The 20,538-nt window shown below is 34.9% G+C and overlaps 1 protein-coding gene across 6 annotated transcripts in view; it reads left to right on the top strand.

Annotated features, from left to right (window-relative positions):
* Window positions 1-20,538, top strand: part of LOC105481158 (BRCA1 associated RING domain 1) — an 86,053-nt gene that overhangs the window by 61,069 nt on the left and 4,446 nt on the right. For all 6 annotated transcript variants that reach the window (XM_011740511.3, XM_011740506.3, XM_011740508.3 and 3 more), the window contains 2 exons: window positions 5,106-5,238; window positions 5,800-5,892. In XM_011740511.3, the coding sequence (XP_011738813.2) occupies window positions 5,106-5,238; window positions 5,800-5,892 (226 nt within the window). The remainder of the gene's footprint in view (window positions 1-5,105; window positions 5,239-5,799; window positions 5,893-20,538) is intronic.

The raw sequence follows: 20,538 nt of genomic DNA, 5'->3' as shown, positions 1-20,538 counted from the left end.
GCTTACCATCTGATGAGAGGTAGGAAAGAGACAAACTGGAAATATGTGAACTAATAGAAATAAAATAATTTCAGAAGCTTAGACATGAGTGCTTTGAAGATGTTGTAGAGTGTTGTTGGATGGAGGTAGTGGGCTTCCGCAAGGCCACTGCTTTAGCTAGGGTCACAGAGGGGAGCCTTAAAGCACTGATTTGAATTGAAACCTGAATGTTGAAGTGAGGAGGCTGCCAGGTGACTGGAGGACACAGTGTATAGGCCCTTCAGTGAATGAGACTGGTATGTTAGAAGGTTAGAAAGAAGTTTGTTATTGCTGGAGACTAGCAAGCATCTAAGCAGGACTTTCGGATGGATTACATATGAAGTGTGGGGAAAGAATGGAATAAGTATGACCTTAGCAGTGAAGTAGATGGTAATGCCATTTGTTGCCATGGAGAAGGAAATTAATTGTTTTATTTGCCAATTTGATGTCTGTAAAACATCAAATGGAGATATCGAATAGATCATTGGATATGAAACTATGGAGCTTAGGAGAGAGGTACAAGCTAGAGATAAAGTGGCAAGAGTGCCTGTTTCTTAGGAACCCATAGCTTAGCAGGGATTTCAGATGTAAAAACTTTTACTGTACATTGTAATAAATTTGTAAAATAAGCTATAAAAATATACAATAGAATCAAAGTAAGTAGAAACTACAGGAGACGTCAGGAAAAATTTCACAGAAAGGCCAGACGCAGTGGATCGCACCTGTAATCCGAGCACTTTGGGAGGCTGGGGTGGGCGGATCACTTGAGGTCAGGAGTTCGAGACCTGCCTGGTCAACATGGTGAAACCCCATCTCTATGAAAAATACAAAAAGTAGCCAAGTGTGGTGGCACACACCTATAGTCCCAGCTACTAGGGAGACTTGAGGCGTGATAATTAATTGAACCCAGGAAGTAAAGATTGCAGTGAGCTAGATCACACCACTGCACTCCATCCTGGGTAACAGAGCAAGACTGTCTCAAAAACTATATATATGCATATATATATATATATATATATATATATATAGAGAGAGAGAGAGAGAGAGAGAGAGAGAGAGAGAGAGAGACAGAATTTCACAGAGAAGGTGTCCTAAGTCTTTCAGGGTAAACATTTTAGCAAAGTATCTAATAGAATGCTGTTGGCTGCCAGTAACAGAAAACCTTTACTCAAATGCTTGAAAACAGTTTATTACTTTATATAGAATTAATCCCAATGCAGGATAGCTCTGTATTTGCTTAATTTAGCACTTAGTGGTTACATCAAGGAACCCAATTCTTTGTATCTCTTTACCTTGCCATCCTCAGTTTGGGGGATTTGTCCTCACTAAGAAGTTTCCTTTAGTGGTTGTAGAATGATTGCCACAATTCTAGATACGACAGTGGCCAACTGAAAAGAGACTTTCCGTGGGCTTTCCCTGTGTCTTATTGTCAGAAATTGATTTGACAGCCCCTCCTGGGGCTGGAGGATAGAGTCAGTCTTTGAAAGGGAGGCTACCTGAATAAAACTGGGCTTCTGTTAGTGTGGAGGAAGTGAGCAATAGACTTTGAGTGGACAGCCAACATTCCCCACTGCAATCAGGTATACAAGGTGCGAATGGCAGCCCACATCTAAGGAACAGCTGCTCAGAGACAAGAAGGCATAAAGGACCTTAGGAATTTGAGAAACTAGCATTTACTGTGAGAGGAGTATGACGTGTGTTTAAGAGGGATTCAGGGTAAAGGGCTAGGTTGGGACCAGGTTGTGAAAAGCCTTAAATTCCCCAATACGAGTTTAGACTTAATAGGGCACCTTCAATGTGTTTGTAACTGAAATAGGACTGTCTGCAGGGTAGCTGGGAGTGGGAAGAGACTGAAGACTGATTGGGAAGCTGCAGTACTGGAGTCCAGGTTTGAAATGCTGAGGACTGGAATTATAGATGGTAGTTATATGGGGATGGAGAGAAGGAATTTTAGAGAGAGTTGGTAGACTCACCATATCTAGTACTGCTCAGATGGGGAAAAATAACAGAAAGGGAGGAGCTGAGGTCAAGGATCCTTCACAAGAGTAGTAGTAGACGCCATTGTTTAAGATAAGAGGTAGCCGAAGGTAGCTACAGTTTGATACTCTCATAGGTGCTTTCATGAGCTAGTTACTTTCGTATCTTGAATACCCTGTGTCTTCTGCTTTAGACTTCAGCCTTATAAATGTGTTCCAAACTATAGTTTTGTTAATGAATTGGAAGAGAAGCTAGACATCAGCAGTTTAATTTTCCCCGTTTACAAATGAGAAAAGTGAGACCTAAAGAGGCTATGATTTGCCCCAGCGTTAACCAGCATTTAAAAAAAAAGGTTGTTTTTTTCTTTCTTAATGGACCAGTTAGAACTTACATTTCTGAAACCTTAGGTCAGTACTCCATTCAGTTCCACCATACTCAGCAACTATAAATTGACTTGTTTTCTTCATTTGTACTTGCAGTCTGGCAGAGCGTAGAATAACAGAGTTGTCCTTTGCTGGTGTTCCTTTTATGTAAAAGCTGGAAAATGATTATTTTAAATGTGTCAAGAATAAAGATATCTTGATGATATTCTTGGAGTCTGAGGGTGGCAATGCCTTCAGAAAAGGAGGGTTTTTATTATGTAGAAGAGACCTCTACTTCACGCATGTCATGTAGACATGGCCTTTTGAGTATTCTTATTTACTGTCTTAATGGTTGGTACTTGGCTAAGGAAAAGATAATATCAAGTCCTTCAAGTTTAAAGGGTAGTTTCTTAATGTGCAGTCCTGAAGATGGAACCTCTGGAGTGTACCTTCCGTCAGCCACTACCAGTTTCTTCTTCACCCACTCTTTTTCAGTCACATGGGCTGCCTTGCTGTGTCTTGAGTCCACCAAACATACTCTCATTTCAGGTTTGCAGCACCACCTGTTTTTTTTGTTTTGTTTTTTTTTTCTTCTGGGAACTAGATGTTCCCATGGCCAGCTTCCTCACACCCTTCAGACCCAGCTCTAGCATAGTCTTAGCAGAGAGGACTCTGTGCTGCTGCATATTAAATAGCAACCTCCCAATGCTGCCTAGCCCCCTTCCCCTGCTGTGTTGTACCGTACTATTTCTCATTTGATGTAATGTATTTTTATTTTATCGTGTTGTTTTCCCCTCTCAACTAGAATATAAACTGTGTGAGGGCAGGGGCTGGCTTTTTTGTTTACTGTAACAGCCCTAGCATTGAGAACAGTGTTTGGCACATACTGAGTGTTCAGTAAGTTTCTGCTGAATGCATGAATGAGCATGAGAGTATTCTTTATGATACATACTTGCCTCTGAAACAAGCACAAGTGCTTGGTAGCTTAGTCTGGAACCCTTTAAATAGTGATGTCCAGTGAGCTGCTTTAGGGAACGTCACGCAGATGGGAAGGGGTTTGAATTTCCCTACTTCCCCTTTAGGATTTTTGTGTTTCAAGTAAAATTTAGTGGCTGTTGGAAAACGGCTTTAAGTTTGAGAAGCAACCTCTAATCTTTTAAAAATTTAAAAAGCTCCTTATCATTCGCTTTGAGACTTCTGTGTTCGTGATTCATTTTGAGCAGCATATTTATCTAAGAAGATTTTTTTCTAGATTTTTTAACCCCATTTTTGATGAACTTAAGAAAAACTAATGATTTTATCTAAGAAAAAGTACCCTATTTAATTATTCCTTTGAATTTAATGCTAATAAACATAGTATCTGATCTCTATAAAATCAGGGTATTCAACCTTCGGGGTGTTTTTTTGCACCTCTTTTGAGCCTCATGGGTCAGAGACCTATGCTTATTCAAGTCACATCCCCAGCCCCTATGCCACCTCACCCCAAATCAGACATGTGGCTTTGGCAGCTGTTTGCTTTATGTTTTATTATAGCATTCTTTAACTGTGAGAAATGAGTGCCAGTTTCTATTTTTTATGCAAATTTTTAAAAGTACGATAGGAAAATACTTGACCCACTTTGGTGCTTTCCTTAGGTTGCTAGAAATAGTATCATATGCTATATTTAGAAATGATATCTTTTTCACTCTTGTATTTTGTGCAGAGAACTAATGTAGCTGAAGTAGTGTTATATATTGAGAAGTAATGTGTTCTATTTAGATGTATTTAGTAATGTGTTCTATTTTTATGGTATTTGTGTAACTTAATAAGAAATTTTGAAATACTGTATTTTTAAATATTATCAAAGAGTAATTGAATAATCCATAAAGTATGCTGAATTATTTATTTTCATGTGAGGAGTATTTATAACATTTAGGTTAGATGTGGTTACATCATCTTACAATTTAGTGACTAGGAAAGATGAGCTGAATTCTGTCATTTACAAACACTTTTATGTAAATATATATATATATGAGATATATATGGACATATATTATTTCCTTGAGTCTTTCACTTCTCAGCCTTAATGCTATCCACTGTTACCTTCTCTTTATTTTTGTCTTTTTTAACTCTGTGAATTCTAAGTCTACATTTTAAAGTGAAACTATTAGTCTTTGTTAGAGCACTTTTTTCTTAGTCATGAGCTGCATGGACTATTTATGGATCTGATCTCCTAAGTTTTGAATTAACTTGTCTGTTTTTCTCTTTTCTTAGTTTCGAGGGGTTACTATTTTGATAATTTGTTTTCTATTTTTTAGGTCAGCACTGTTCTAGAAGCCTTGGCATTCTTTGATTTTTCAGATAATCTCAGTTTAATAACAGACCAAGTTTGAGTTACTCTATTGGGACAAGTTAGTGGAGGTGGAATAGGGAACTGCTGATTTTAAGTGGATATTTTGGGTTACTTGGGGAAAGAAAAAGACTTACTGGTGACAGAATGAAGTAAAACCCTGGAGAGACGCAATTTAAAATTGAAGAAACAAGATGCCCTGGGTATGGAGAGCTATCTCAGTTGACATTTTCTTGAGGGAAAAATAAAGAGAAAAATAATTAAAAGGTTCTGGGTGTAGATTCAATGGAAATTACTGAAAATTATTAGACAGAGTAAACTAAGTAATGAAATTCAAGCTTATATCAAGTAACTGTTTAATGTCTTAATCTAGTCTTCTAATGTTTTTAACACTGTGGCATCTCCTTTTATATTAACAGATGAACACTGGGCAGCGTAGGGATGGACCTCTTGTACTTATAGGCAGTGGGCTGTCTTCAGAACAACAGAAGATGCTCAGTGAACTTGCAGCAATTCTTAAGGCTAAAAAATGTACTGAGTTTGACAGTACAGGTGAGGATTTTGAATTTTGGGGGGGGGGGTAGAAAAAAATGTTAGATAATCCTTTTGGAGAACTACCTTTGACAATTTACATATATTTTAACCATTGGGTGATGGCTGTATACTTCGCATCTTGTAATAAATCTAAGTTTTTTTTTTCAGTAATAAACTACTTATAGACAATGTAGTTAGGAAATGTAAAGTTTAAAGGTTTGCATATATTTTAGGACAAGACAGTATTTCAGAAGAGCAAATTTGTGACTTTGCTAATGACAAATAAATTGTACTGCAGTGTAATTCCTAATCCCTTAGGTGTAATTTGAAAATAAAATAAAAATTTGTGTTTGCCAATGTGACTTTAAGATACATGGTTTATGATCTGATTTTTCATATTGATGGCCAGGTTAGAGAATGAGGTACTAAATAGAAGTAGTCTTACACTTAAGTGTAAAAATTGTTGCCTTTGAAGATTCAGATACAAGTTTATAAAATATAGATTAGTTATATAAAGCAGGCCAAAGAAATACTTTGGCTTTTATCTTTCTTTCTCTTACTACCTTTTTTGTATTTTAGTAACTCATGTTGTTGTTCCTGGTGATGCAGTTCAAAGTACTTTGAAGTGTATGCTTGGGATTCTCAATGGATGCTGGATTCTAAAATTTGAATGTAAGTGTTGGATTTGAGAGAATTAAGAAATGAATTAGACTAGTTTCATTTTTCATGGTTATTAATGCCCGTGATTAAGGAACTTGTTGTTAATGTTCTTACCTCTGGTTAGTCACTGCATTTTGAAAAAGCTTCTCATATTTATGGTGTCATTTAGATGTCCTTAGTAAATGTATACACATATGTTCTGGTTTTAAAGTCTTTTTTTCCTTCAATACCAACTATTTCAATGAAAAGTAAATGGAGTACATAGTGCACTTTTAAGCCTAAGCAATTCATGTTACTGTTAAATGATATATTGAATTTAATAATACATATTTTAAATATATGGCATGACATGTCTGTGAAAAATGAAAGCAGTTTATTGCTTTTCCTTTATGATTACCTGCATAACACCCTTTTGGTCTTAGTTAATTTAATCCAGTATTTTTAGGAAGCTGTTGGGAAATGACTGCCTTGTACTACTTTAGTTGGAGTCACTACACGAGCTTTCTCAACCTCCACTGAAAATGTGTTCCTGTTCCCCTCTTCTTGCTGATAGTCAACCCACCACCACCTTCAGAGCTGCCTCTCACCTTCCCCACTGTCACTCGCTTACATTTCTACTCGGATTCCCTTGGGACTTGAAAAGAAAGCTCATATACAATTATTTTCTACTCCTTAATAGTCAACACATCTCCTTTTGATACTATGGCTAACATAGAACAGTGGATTCACTTTTTTGTGTTTATTAATTGTTTACAAAAGATTAGTGGTTACAAAAGATTAGTGGTTACAAAGGGGGAACATGGGGAACAATACAGTTGAGTATTTTGATGTTAGTGGTGGTCATGTAACACAAGACTACCTGAGATAAAATTAAATGAGTGCATTTATAGCTAGTGAAATCAGGCTGGGCACGGTAGCTCATGCCTGTAACCCTATCACTTTGAGAGGCCAAGACAGGCAGATCACCTGAGATCAGGAGTTTGAGACCAGCCAGGCCAACATGGCGAACCCCCTTCTCTACTAAAAATAGAAAAATCAGCCGGGCATGGTGGCACATGCCTGTAATTCCAGCCACTCGGGAGGCTGAGGCAGGAGAATTACTTGAACCTGGGAGGTAGAGGTGAGCTGAGATGGTGCCACTGCACTGCAGCCTGGGCAATAGAATGAAACTCCATCTCAAAAAAATAAATGACTATTGAAATCTGAGTAAGCTCTATGGATCGTATTGAAGTCAATTAGTTAGTATTATGTTATAGTGGTGTGAGATGTTAACACTGGACACTGAAGGAAAGGTACGTGGGACATCTGTACATTCCTTTGAAACTTCCTGTAACTATAATTATTTTTAAATAAGATGTTAAAAAAGAACAGTGGGTATATTTAATGAAACCCTTTATGAAGCAACTGATGGATTAAAATTAGTTTATAAAAATCGTTACGGCTTTGTGCTTTGAAGGTTTTATGGTAGAATGCTTGATTTATCAAGATCTTAATTATATTATTAATTTAATCTGTAGTTTGAAGTTGATTTGGTTTGTAAAACAGTTTCCTTTCATTAATTGGTATTCATGTCATTTTCAAATACAGCTACCACTTCTTTCCTTGTGATGCTTGTCTCAACCGATGCAGTCTCATCCAGCTAAGAGGCTGTGACTAGCAATGCCACTCCATCTGTTCTCATCAATCCCTATTAATTAGTCCCTCCTAGTTATGACGAGTTTGAGAAGTATAAGTAATTGGACTAATGTGTCTCACTTATTTTTGAACTTTCTTTTTCCTTTTAAATCTGTGAAAGTCTTATTGAGCCTCAGTGTTTTAAAAATTCGTTTAAAATGGTTTCATGATCAGGGATGCTTTTGTATCAAACCTGTGCCAGAGACCTTTCCAGTGACTATAGGAAGAAATAGATTTTCTTCATAATAAGGTTGCAGTAATAAAGAAGCCATATGTAATTTTGAATGTTAAGACATTTACCACTTAACTTTTGAGTCCAGTTCTTGTGAATATGCTGAACTGGCATTTGGTTACATATACAGGCTACATGATTCATTTCCATAAAATCTGCCTTTTTTGGGAAATGTAGGTTTTGTCACTTTAATATCTTGGCTGTGTCATTTTTATAGAATCACTGATGGACTCAGACTGACTTAATAGTGTGCTATTTGGTGATTCTCACAGTAGTGAATAACATCCTCTAATATCAGTGGTTCTTTTAGGATAAAGGATGGATGGAATCCCTTATTGAAGTTCATATCCTCATATTTTCTAATATAGAGTCCAAAGAGAGACAGGTTCAAAGTTTGAGACAATTCCTTTAAATAGTCACTGGGTTTACAAAAAGAAGGCAAGAACCTTCAAATACTTCTTTCCTAATATATATTTCTCATGGTTTCTATACCGTGTTTCTATACATAGTTTCTATACTATAAAGTTTCTATACTTTCTATTTCTATCAAGCATCTCAGTTTGATTCTTTGTTTTTTAAGAGACGAGGTGTCACTCAAGCAATCCTCCAGCTTCAGCCTTCTGAGTAGCTGGTACTACGGATGCACATCACTGCACCTGGCCCTTTGATTTTTTAAAATGTTTCAGAGCTATTTAAAACTACTTGAAAACCATTCTTATTAAAAGATAATAGGTGGACCAAAGCTTTCAAAATTAATTTTAAAGATTTATGACTTTTTAAAACTAGGTCTCATGTTTGAGTCTGTCCATTAACTTGCTGGTAGATAAAACTTCAGGATTAACTATTAAGAAACTTTCATATTAACTTTTCATGGGATTTTTCATAAACCAAATAGATTCAAGAGGAATTTTATTTGTAATTTTTTTCTGTAGATAATCGACTCATTTTACAAACTAAACAATTTAACAAAAAGAATTATACAAAATATTTGGATCCATTGGGTCCAAATTTAACTATGAGAAGTTTTCTGTTGAAGTATTCTGTCTTAATTGGTTAATATCTTATTTTCCTACATTGTTTATGCAGAATATCTTACAGTGCCACAATTAAGGAACTTAGCATGAAGATTCTGAGACTAAGCCATAATTTTACAGACCATCCAGTCTATCTTATATTTCTTTTACAGATATTTTACAGAATGATGTTTATTTTATATTTTACAGAAATAAGAGCTATAGATAAGAAAAGTCCCTTCTTCAACATCAAATTGGTGAGGGAGACTCTACTTTAGTCCTCGTTTGGGTGCTAATTTCTCACAGGCCATTAGTAACCACCCTTATACAAGGGTGATTTTCGTATTAAAGAGGTGATAAGAATAAAAGAATGTAAGGTATATAAATAAATCATCTTACTAATCTCATAGAGTATGAATAAGATGAAACTGTATCCTAAAGATGCAAACTAGGCCAAGATAAAATGTTTTCTACTGACCTGTTCTTTTGGTACACTGCTTTCAAATTTTTTTTCTGTCTTAGCCTTTTTTCTAAAAGAAATTGAATTCTGCATCTTATCTCATTATGAAGGGGAGAACAGATTGCTGTCATCTTTTCTTTAATAATCTTTCTCTCTTCTCCACTCTCATCTAAGTTTAAATAAAATTGCGGCTATAGAAGTTGTAAAATTCTCCAGTACCTAAGGGAATTACTGAAGGAATGTGCCAGACATTTTACACTGGATTTATGTCTGTGAGATGGCGAAGGGCTAAATTGAGTGTTTTTTCATTTTTGTTTTAGCTGAGGAGAGATGGACCCTAGAAGACAATCATTACATCATCATTTAAGTAATAACCTCGTAATCAGGCTAACACATTAATTCTTTTCAAACAAATTCTAACAAGTTTTCTTCTTTAAATGGATACCAAGAGTACTATGGAATTTTAAAATTAAATACAATTTTTATTCTATACAAACTTTGCTAATTATAAAAAAAAGTACCAAAACATTCCTATAAATTAAGATTGATTAGGCAACTTTATGCTGACAGAAGGCCTCCACCACCAAAGATTGTCTAAGAATAAAAAAAAAAATTAACATCCTTTGATCTAATAGTTCCAGTTCTGAGAATTTACCCTATGCAAGAAATACAGAAGAAAGAAAGAGTATTTGCAGTGTTACTTCTAATAGCAAGAAGTAGGGAATATAACCTACATATGAAAGATTAGGAAAATTCTGAAATGCTTGAAGATATTCTCTGGAAAAAATTCATATTTTATATGATAAATATTAAGACTAAAGTATTATGAAAAATGGAATTGTTTAGATTTTAAACACATCAAATAATTATATCTTCACTTTCAACAATATATAAATGTGTGGGCCGGGCGCGGTGGCTCAAGCCTGTAATCCCAGCACTTTGGGAGGCCGAGACGGGCGGATCACAAGGTCAGGAGATCGAGACCACAGTGAAACCCCGTCTCTACTAAAAATACAAAAAATTAGCCGGGCGCGGTGGCGGGCGCCTGTAGTCCCAGCTGCTCAGGAGGCTGAGGCAGGAGAATGGCGGGAACCCGAGAGGCGGAGCTTGTAGTGAGCCAACATCGCACCACTGCACTCCAGCTTGGGCAACAGCGTGAGACTCCGTCTCAAAAAAAAAAAAAAAAAAAAAAAAAAAAAAAATATATATATATATATATATATATATATATATATGTGCATGCATGTGGGTAAAAAAAAATCAAAGAGAAACAACAGTAAATTGGTGGGTTACTGAAGAGGACTATTTGTTTATAACAGTTTTAAAAATAATGTGTGCCTGTTAGATCAAATTTAAGGTCTCTAGGAATAAATTAATGCATTCAAATTTTCAAGTTGTAATAATTGGAAGTATTTTCACTTTTCTAAAGATTAATTGAATAGGGAAGAGCTTTGGTCTTAATTAGGGAAATTCAAACCTACATGTATTTATTCCTCCTGTCTGATACACCAGGTCTTATACCTGTTTAATGCATACCCAGCAAATACATTTGAATATGGTGATTGCCCTAATCAGAACAGACATCTTTACATAAAAATTTGAACTTTTAATATATGACTTCAAAAGAACACTGAGCATGAGTTTACTAACAGGACAATTTTGGGACATTAGACGGGTTTTTAACCATACCTATATAGAGACAGATAATTTTGATATTATTCATAATAAAACAGACAGACTATTTTGGTATTTTGATATTATTCATAATATAAGGTCTTAGAATTGATACCAAGTTTTGCCTAAGAAAAATTTATGAAATAATAATATATTTTTGCAATAGAATTTGACCTGCTTCTCAATACATTAAGTAAAATAGCAAATTACACATATTGTCATGTGCAGAAATATATTTCTACATATAAATATGCTGATAGCTAGAATTTTTACTAAAATGTCAAAAAATAAATAATTGCTAAATGATATTTGTATGGAGCCAGGATTTAATGACCCGCGACAGTATTTAATGAGATATCTCAAATCTTAAATGGGAACATTTAGCCTTTATTTTATATTTTCAGCCTTTATTTCATTGTCCTTTCACTTTTGGCCATGGAAGTTTCAAATTTCAAACTCATTTCTCTGTTCTTTTACTTAAGTTTTTCAGAAATTGCAGTAATAGTATGCTACTGTTTTTTCATTTCTGTCATTGTTGTAGGCTGCCTATTGTGATTTCCCTTTTTACTAAAGTTTAGTGCTGTTATAGTCTGCTCGACTAAAAAGTCTAAAATAAAATCATTTGCAAAACAATTGTTTTGCTTCTACAATCTGGGTGCTGATTTTTAATAGAATCAAAAGGAAATTCTGTAATGTTTATTATCTTGAGTGAAACGCATCCCTAGTTTAAACATCCCTAGTTTAGATCTAATGACATTATTCTATTAGAACATTTGTTTTCATATGGAGTAGTGACGTTTGATTCTGTATTTTAATTTTTTTTTTTTTAGGATATTTTGTATTGACTAAGAGTGGTTAATTCTGATTCCCATAGCTATTTCAGTTACAAATAGCCATTAATTCCAGAAGAATAACAACCGTTTTTTCCCTTCGTCACTCTGTCACACAGGCTGGAGTACAGTGGTGCAGTCGTAGCTCTCTGCAGCCATGAACTCCTGGGTTCAAGTGATCCTCCTGCTTCAGCCCCCTGAGTAGCTGGAACTACAGGCACTCACCACCATACCTGGCTAATTTTTTTTTTTTCTTTTTAGTTGAGGCAGAGATCTCACTTTCTTGCCCAGGCTGTTCTTGAACTCCTGGTTTCAAACAATCTTCCTGCCTTGCCCTCCTAAAGTGCTAGGATTACAAGTGCGAGCCACCAGGTCTGGCCTAAAAATTCTTTAAAATGTAGATCTGTTTACTACTCTGGGATTTGAAGAATGAGAAAATTCTACGTAGGGCTTTCCATGCATAGTTAATAATCGTCTCCTCCTTTGGGCATTTAACAGATCTCCATTTTGAAGTTTTCTTCCACCTTCATTATATTCTCTCATCATTTTTGTTTAACTGTGGATTCAGGAACACCCCTCCTTTTTTAAATTTCCTTTTATTTGTATTATCTTTTCTTATTATAGGAAAAGTAAGCTTAATATAAATCCATGACCATCATCAGTGGTCCATGCAGCTAAAATAGAAACATACATCTACTGATGTATATGCTTTTATGAGGTAGGAGGAGAGAGTGGTTATTAGCAATTTAGAATAAAAGAATACCTTCTGTACAGTAGAATTTTCTTTATAGAAAAGTGTTGTAGCCCTGGAATTCATAAGCTTCATTATTATGCAAAAATTCCAGGCTTTGCTAAGGTAGACAGAGCTACCTTAATGACTTTGAGTTAATTACTTTGGGTTAATCAGTTCTTTAGGAATGGGGCTGCTTACCTCTGTTAAAAAAGTATTAAGATCTCAGGGAAAAGGAAAGCTTACATGAAATGGAGAACATGATCAGGAATACATCTGGGCTAAAAGGATCTCTTAGTTTTAATAGAAAAGTAGCTCATCCTTTGTTTCTGCAAAGTGATAGCTTCAGTCCAAACCTTCAACTATAAAGGAACATATGAAAAGTAACAAAGATGAAATAAAGCATACATTTTATAAGGATAGTGGCTTGACACATTTTCAAGTATGTATCATTCTGGCCTATGCAAAAGTTATGTTTACATAAATAACAACTGATCCATGCAAGGTAATTTTAGTAAGGAAATTGTTAGCCAAGAAAACTAACTAAAATGTGGTCTTGTATTTGTATTTTTTGCTTTTTTTTTTTCTTCAAAAGGAAGTATAAGAGTTTACTTTCTACTAAACTGATGGAATAATTATGGACTTTATTAACTTTATTACAAATATAAAATAGTTTAAATCTTAAGATGTAAGTGTGTTTTAAATGGAAAATAGGTTAAAAATTCTTGCTGCAGATTGCTTAACTTTTATTCTATAAATAAAATCTTAAAATGTTAGTCATTATTTAGGCTTGGGTTAATTAAGTAATGTTTGGCTGGTAGATTCTTCCATTGCATTGATAATGTATCACCATTTGAATCGCTAAAAGTTTATTTTAAAGCATTTCATTCTTATTTTACTTTTTAGTAAATCAACTGCATTGATTTGTCTTAAAAAGGGTTCAGTAGGAAGTTGATATGAACTTGTAACTATGGTAATGTCTATGGAGTATGTCATCATTCTGAAACTCACAGGGTACAAGTTAGAGAGTAGCAACTTTAGCATGTCAGATTGAATAAACACATTGATCCAACTAAGAATAAAGATTAACGAAAAAAACTTGATCTGTGACATGTAGGATATTTCAGTTCTCATCCCAGTTATGTCACTGAGAAAGCCACTTAAATCTCTTGGGACTTAAGTTTCCTTATCTATAAAAGAGGTTGATTAGACAAAGCATCAGAAGTTTCAAATTGGTAGACTGAGGACTCTGAGGGCTGAAGGAAATACAATGTCTGTGGTTTTTTCTAACATAATTAAATTTTATATATTTAGGTATGATGTTTGTTACAGTCTCCATAGGTTCCTACCACTTCACACCAGGTTCTTCACACATTTATGTAATCTACTTGGCTTTTGTAGGCATTTGAGTCACAATCCTTGGAGTAGATGTCACTCCCAGCTTTGAAATAATTCTTGAGATTTTCTATGCTATGACAGCAACTCTTAACAAAGCACTTTGCCATCATTCAAATGTAGTTATAGACCTGGAAACTTCCTTTGTTTTCAGGAAAAGAAAAAGAGCTACTTTCATTCTTCCTTAGTTGGTCTTAGATGACATAAGAATTTTGCAAACTGTTGCTTGGAGTAAAAGCATATTAGAGGAGTGTATTTGTTTAACTCAATCATTATAATTAGAGCACTGAATTTGCCTTACTTGACAGAAACTTACTACACAACTCTCATGAAACTGAATACTTAATGAATTAAGACTTACACCGGCTCCTTCCCATTGAAGTACCATGCTGCCCTGTTGGTATCTGCCATCTCATTTTTCTTGATGCCGTGCTTATTGGATTCTAGTATCTATTAAGGTTAAATTCTTTTGATTGACTAATGCTAGCACGTTGTCAGGAGCAATAGATGTCATTTTAATGTATTTCTTGTAAATAGTCAAACCCATAAAATGGAGAAGCAGCTGGCGTAAGCACAGCCTACTTAATTCTGCAATTAGACATTAGCCATTCATTTGATACAGGAGATATCATAGAAGTGTTCAGTCCTTGGCTTTCTGTGCCACCATATTCAGTTAAAGATACAATTATGAACACTCTGCAAGTATCATTGGGAAGGAGATTTGGGAAGGGGAATAGATTTGGGAAGCGGAATACCTGCTTATATAATGAGGAAAATTTAAAAATTTACATATAGTGAATTTGAGTTAACCATTTCACTGGATTCCTGATGGTTTTTGGTTTGATCTTTAGTATAGAAACAATATATAACATAATTCCAGCACACTGGCAGGGCTTCTAGTATGGTATTTTGACCCAGTCAAGAATTTTGAGTCTCATTTTCAATGTATAATAAAGTTAATATTTCATATCAGCTTTATTAGAAAGGTAGTTTTTAATTCAGTGAGTGCTTATTAAAATTTATGCCCTTTTTAGAGTATAATTTTTATTATATGTAAAACACAATTTTCAAAGCACATTTATGATAATTTAAAATTAAAAGATTCAGAAACTCAGCTGAGCAAACTTGGGTGAATATGATTTTTATATTAAAAACAATGGGGGAGAGAGAGATGAGTGCCAAAGAAAGCACAGATAAAACTAACAAATTAAGATTGACATGATGGGTAATTACAGATGTCCTGAGTGTGAATGTTGAATTTGAATATGCATTAACAATCCAATTCAGGAAAGACTCGGTCTCTTGACAAACCTCTGCTTTTGGAGAGATGGAGTACTCAGTTGTTAGTCTTCTGCTTCTGACCTTTTTTATAATAGACAACACCTTGGAACACTCAATTCAAGCAGCTTTTAAGCGTTTGACATATTCACATCAAGCTAAGACAATACTCAAGGTTTATCTTGTATACCACTAGTTATATTCCAGTGTGAAATACACAGCCTTTAGAAAACTAAGCAGATTTAGGTTCAGATTCACATTCTGCCACTTAATGGCTGAATGGCTTTAAGCAAGTTAACTTCTTAGCATTTCAGTTCCCTCCCCTGAATTGGAAGTAATATACAGTAAATCCTCATTGTTCGTGGATTCTGTGTTTGTGAGTTTTCTTACTTGCTAAAATTTTTCTTGTAATCCCCAAATCAATACTCACAGTGCTTTTGTAGACATGTACAGAGTAGTGACGAACTTTAGTTGCCAAACAAGTGTGTCCCCAGCTGAGGTCAAACGAGGTGATACTTGCCTCCTTTTTCCAGCTCTCACACTGTAAACAAGTGGCCCTTTCACAGTCTATTGATGCCATGTTTTTTGCATTTTTGTATTTTTGTTGATGATTTTATTATTTAAAATGGCCTCATAATGTAGTGCTGAAGTGCTGTTTTATGTGTCTAAGCTCAAGAAGATTGTGATGTGCCTTTCAGGGAAAATATTAAATACTGTGTTAGATAAGCTTTGTTAAGGTGTTAATTGTAGTACTGCTGGTGCTAAGTTTAATGTTAATGAGTCAACAGTATATAATAAATAATGTGTATAAACAGAAACATACATAAAACAAAGTATTGATCAGTTGATGAAAATGCTGGAACCACAGGCTCACAGAAACATAAACCTGTATTTCCTTTAACAGCCGTGGTTCATTATTCACTAATTCGGTGTTCATAGCATCTTTATGGAACATAACTACTGCAGATAATGAGCATTGGCTATACTACTCTTGCTGTATTTGGGGAAGGGTACAAGTACTTTTAGTAGCTGTTACCATCACAGTAATTTTGATCAGGATCTTTTCTTAGAACAAACAGTTGTGTCCTTGGTCATTTAAAGTTAGAAAAGTAAAAAGAAAACAGAATAGAATAAATTGGTATTTTAAGAATTTTTTTTTTCTCCTTTGACCAGAAAATATTGGTGTGTGATTTTTAGCATTGGATTGGTTAGGCCTTATGATTTATGAGTGTTTTATTCTACATTATGGAAAAATTAAAGTTTTCAGAGCACTGCACAATGTACACATTCAATCTATAGTAAAGTATTTTGCTCATTGGATGAATATTAGGTAACATAGCATTCATAGTTTTTATAAAATGATGCTGCTCTCATGGTTCTCTATTAATAACAATTTATAAGAAGAGAGTTCTGTCCGTTAGTATCTACAGGTGTAAAATAAACTTATATACAATCAAATAAATTCTCAGGTTCTACTCAGTTTAAACCCAGGGAAGTAACAATGGAACAACTTATTCCATATTTTATTAATGATATTCTACTTTTTCTTTTCATATTTAATATTGCCATTTCATTTTTGTTTAACAAGAGCTATAAATGACTAAAACCCTGGCTATGTATTATTTCCTGCTTTATAAGTATTTTTGAATACCACTTCACTAATACATGTAAACCATTAATACTTCCAGAATATTTTATTTTTTTAATATTTAAGATATATTGGTCCTCCATTATTTTCAGAAACAACTGTGCATTCAAACATTTTTTTCAAAAAGCCTATTATCTTTGCTTTTAACATTTGAAATAAATGCAAAATATAAAAGAATATTTTATTATTTTTCTGACAATCAAATCTGCTCCCAAATTTGTTATTCTTTGAAAGGTAAGCCATGTTAAATAGAAAAAGAGGGAAAAGCTGAATCTGAAAAATGAATCTTCTCATGTTTGTCTATGTATAAACTATTAACCTTTGTTCTTTAATTGACTTTGTAACAGAAATTTACATAATATGAAGTTCTTAGAATTTCTGGACAAGAGTAGGGAGTTTTCTTTGTTATTATATATACCATGACTTGAGATTATCTCAGTGGCATCCTTAATATCTTTAAAACATGGACGTAATTTTAAATGTGCTTGAAAAATTAAATTTGATCATGGATTGCTTGTTGATAGAGGAAAATAAAGCAATAAAATTTCATTTAAAATTAGGCAGTCTGAGATAGAGCATTCTAATATTAATGAAAGTTCAGGATTAGATTATTGAAATAAAGTGACAGGAAACAGCAGGATTTTCTTCTTAGGGAAGAGATTATGACTTCTCTTGTACATAATAGGTGTTTAACACAGTTTGAGCATTCCTAATCTGAAAATCCAAAATGCTGTAAAATACTAAACTATTTGAGTGCCAGCATGACACACTTGACCTCACATGATGGCTCACAGTCTAAACGCAGACACAACTTTGTTTTATGCACAAAACTATTAAAGATAGTATATAAAATTATCTTCATATATGTTTTATCTGTATAAAGTGTATATGAAACATAGATGAATTTCTTTTTTAGATGTGGGTCTTGTTGCCAAGATATACCTAATTATGTATGTGCAAATATTCCAATATCCAAAACAAAACTGAATTTTAAAACACTTCTGGTTTCAAGCATTTCAGATAAGGGATACTTGGCCTGTAAATATGATACAGGAAGAGCACCGATGTGGAAGTCTGTTGCTTTAGGAAGTGGTTCACTTTATCTTTGCTATTAGTGATCTTAGCAAGTCACTCTGTTTCTGCACTTGACTGTGCGAATCTATAAAACAAGAAAGTAGGACTAGCTCTTCAGGGTCTTTTCTACCTCGTAAGTAATTTGATTCTGGGTATTTTCAAAATTCAAGTTACAAGATTAGAATAAATAAAACATTTATAAACAGGACTCAAACACATTTTTTTCCCCAGAAAGTACCAGTTTTTTCAGTTCTGTCGCGTACTCCAAATTCTGCTGATTGACTCCTGTAATCCGATGAAGTTCTGTTATTGTGTCAGTGTGGGGTAATAAAGAAGAAAGTTTAAAACTGATTGTACCATCAAGTTTGAGTCAGTCTAAAGTGAACCATTACTTACTCTCGGAAAACACTGCGTTTCTTTATCTTCTCCAGTATAAGTTTTTGCTCTCAAGATAATCATTATAGGTGTGGTGGCTCACGCCTGTAATCCCAGCATTTTGGGAGGCCGAGGCAGGCGGATCACGAGGTCAGGAGATTGAGACCATCCTGGCTAACACGATGAAAGCCTGTCTCTACTAAAAGTACAAAAAATTAGCTGGGCATGGTGAGCACCTGTAGTCCCAGCTACTCCCGAGGCTGAGGCAGGAGAATGGTGTGAACGCAGGAGGCGGAGCTTGCGGTGAGCCGAGATGATGCCACTGCACTCCAGCCTGGGTGACAGTACAAGACTCTGTCTCAAAAAAAAAAAAAAAAAAAAAATCATTGTAGGTCAAGAGACATTTCACTCATACACAAGTGAATCTAAATTTATAGTAGATGCAATCCCAGGACAGTTCTGGGTAGCAGATTAACTGTTGGTTCTTGGCCACCCTTCAGTCAAGAAAGGAGCCCTTTTACAGGCAAATGCAGAGTTTACATGCCGAGTAGTGGTTCAGCTCCTGTGTTGGAATCAATTTACTGTTGAAGTAAGTAGGGATCAGCTGGACAGAACTTTATCACTAGCATTTTTCAAGAGGTTTCCAAAACACTGTAGTATATCCAACATACATGTCTAATCCTCGATCTAAAGTATATGTTTATGCTGCCATAGATTTTTTTTCTGGTCGTTTTAAGCCATTAGATATCAAGTGATAACAGGATATAATAGTTTGATATTCAAAACTATGTGTAACTCTGAACTCTTACAGGTGCTATACAATTACTTATTTTTATTGGTGTGGATACAATCTTATCAATGCTGTGTCCATAGTGAATTTTAAAAAACTTTTGTTCCTTTGTGTTAACAACACTAGACAGTGAATGGGATACCTGAGTTATTGTTCCAACTTTCCCGATACCCTCTGCTGTTAAACTCCTGTTCTATGGGAGAGTGTATGAAATTCTGAAGAATGCATAAATGAATAATACATGGTTTCTGCCCTCAGTGATAAAATGAGATATTGAGCAAAACAACCTCAAAGACAAATAGGAAATTGTATGGAGGGTTTGTTTTTATAATGAAGATAATTCATTATAGTATCTAGTTTATAGAATGCTTCTTGCATTTTATCCACAGAAGCCCGGTGAAAAACACTGTTTTCATTTTTTATTTCCATAGGCAAGGAAACTTCCAGAACAAGTAATTGGGATAGCCAAGTCCTTCAACTCCAAATCTCAAATTTAGTAGTTATATGCTATCAGAACAGAAGCATAATAAATATATATATACATGCCATCAGTTCCCTTGCCTGTTGGTGAACAGGCATTATCCAAGATGTTGTCTCTAGCTGAAGCTGACCATGTCCTTCATGATTGGTCCTGGGCATCCTAAGGGTTCCTTTCATTTCTAGAGCCTAGCAAGACAATTGGTACTGGCTGCCAGCCAGTGGCCCTACTTAGGGTTTCCCCACCCAGGTGCCAGGCAGTGGAATGACTCTAAACAGTGCCAGGCTGAGCTGTCTCTATTGCATCTTGCTTTTTAACCTGAAGCTGTGAACAGACTTACTCAAGCCATCAAAAGAATGCTTTTTTTTCCTGCAAAGCCCAACCAAATCATCTCTAGACTGGCGACCTCAGTTGTGTTCCTGTCACGTTCCAAACCTATCCCAAGCTCTGCCTGTTTATTTTAGCAAGCACTGTTGAGCCCCTGTTGTGTGGCTAGCTGAGCTAGGTGCTGTAGACTAAAGCTCATTCCGTCATGTCAGATCAGTTACAGTTTAACAGACGATTAGACATATAGCTGCCAAAATGAGCAGTGTAGATGGTAAGTGCTCAGTTTAGGTTATTGTGGGCAGGACTGCATCATGGACTTTTTATTCACCTTAAATTTGGGTAATTGCTATGAGTGAAAATGTAGACTTGTGTGTGTGTGTTTGAAATAGTATCCTGGCTTAGGTTTTTCAGAAAGGAGATTAAAATTACAGTTAGTGTTCAGTACTAACTTATGGCTTAATCCTCCAAAGAAAGAATATTTTAAATGTTTTCTTTATATGGAAAACCAATTGTGTTATGTTTTGTTTTGGCATAAGTAAGATTTCTGTTTGCATTTTAGAATAATACTTAAAAACTGCCATGAAGAAGAAAAACCACTTAGGTAAATTGCTTAATTTTAATGAAAGAGAAGTAATGCTCACTTGATATTTATTTTGCTTTAATTCTTGTGTTTTTGCCAG

The sequence above is a fragment of the Macaca nemestrina genome, chromosome 11 (genome assembly GCF_043159975.1).
Source record: "Macaca nemestrina isolate mMacNem1 chromosome 11, mMacNem.hap1, whole genome shotgun sequence".
NCBI lineage: Eukaryota > Metazoa > Chordata > Mammalia > Primates > Cercopithecidae > Macaca > Macaca nemestrina.
The sequence above is the reverse complement of the archived record's forward strand: the minus strand, read 5'-3'. Positions and strand labels throughout refer to the sequence as shown.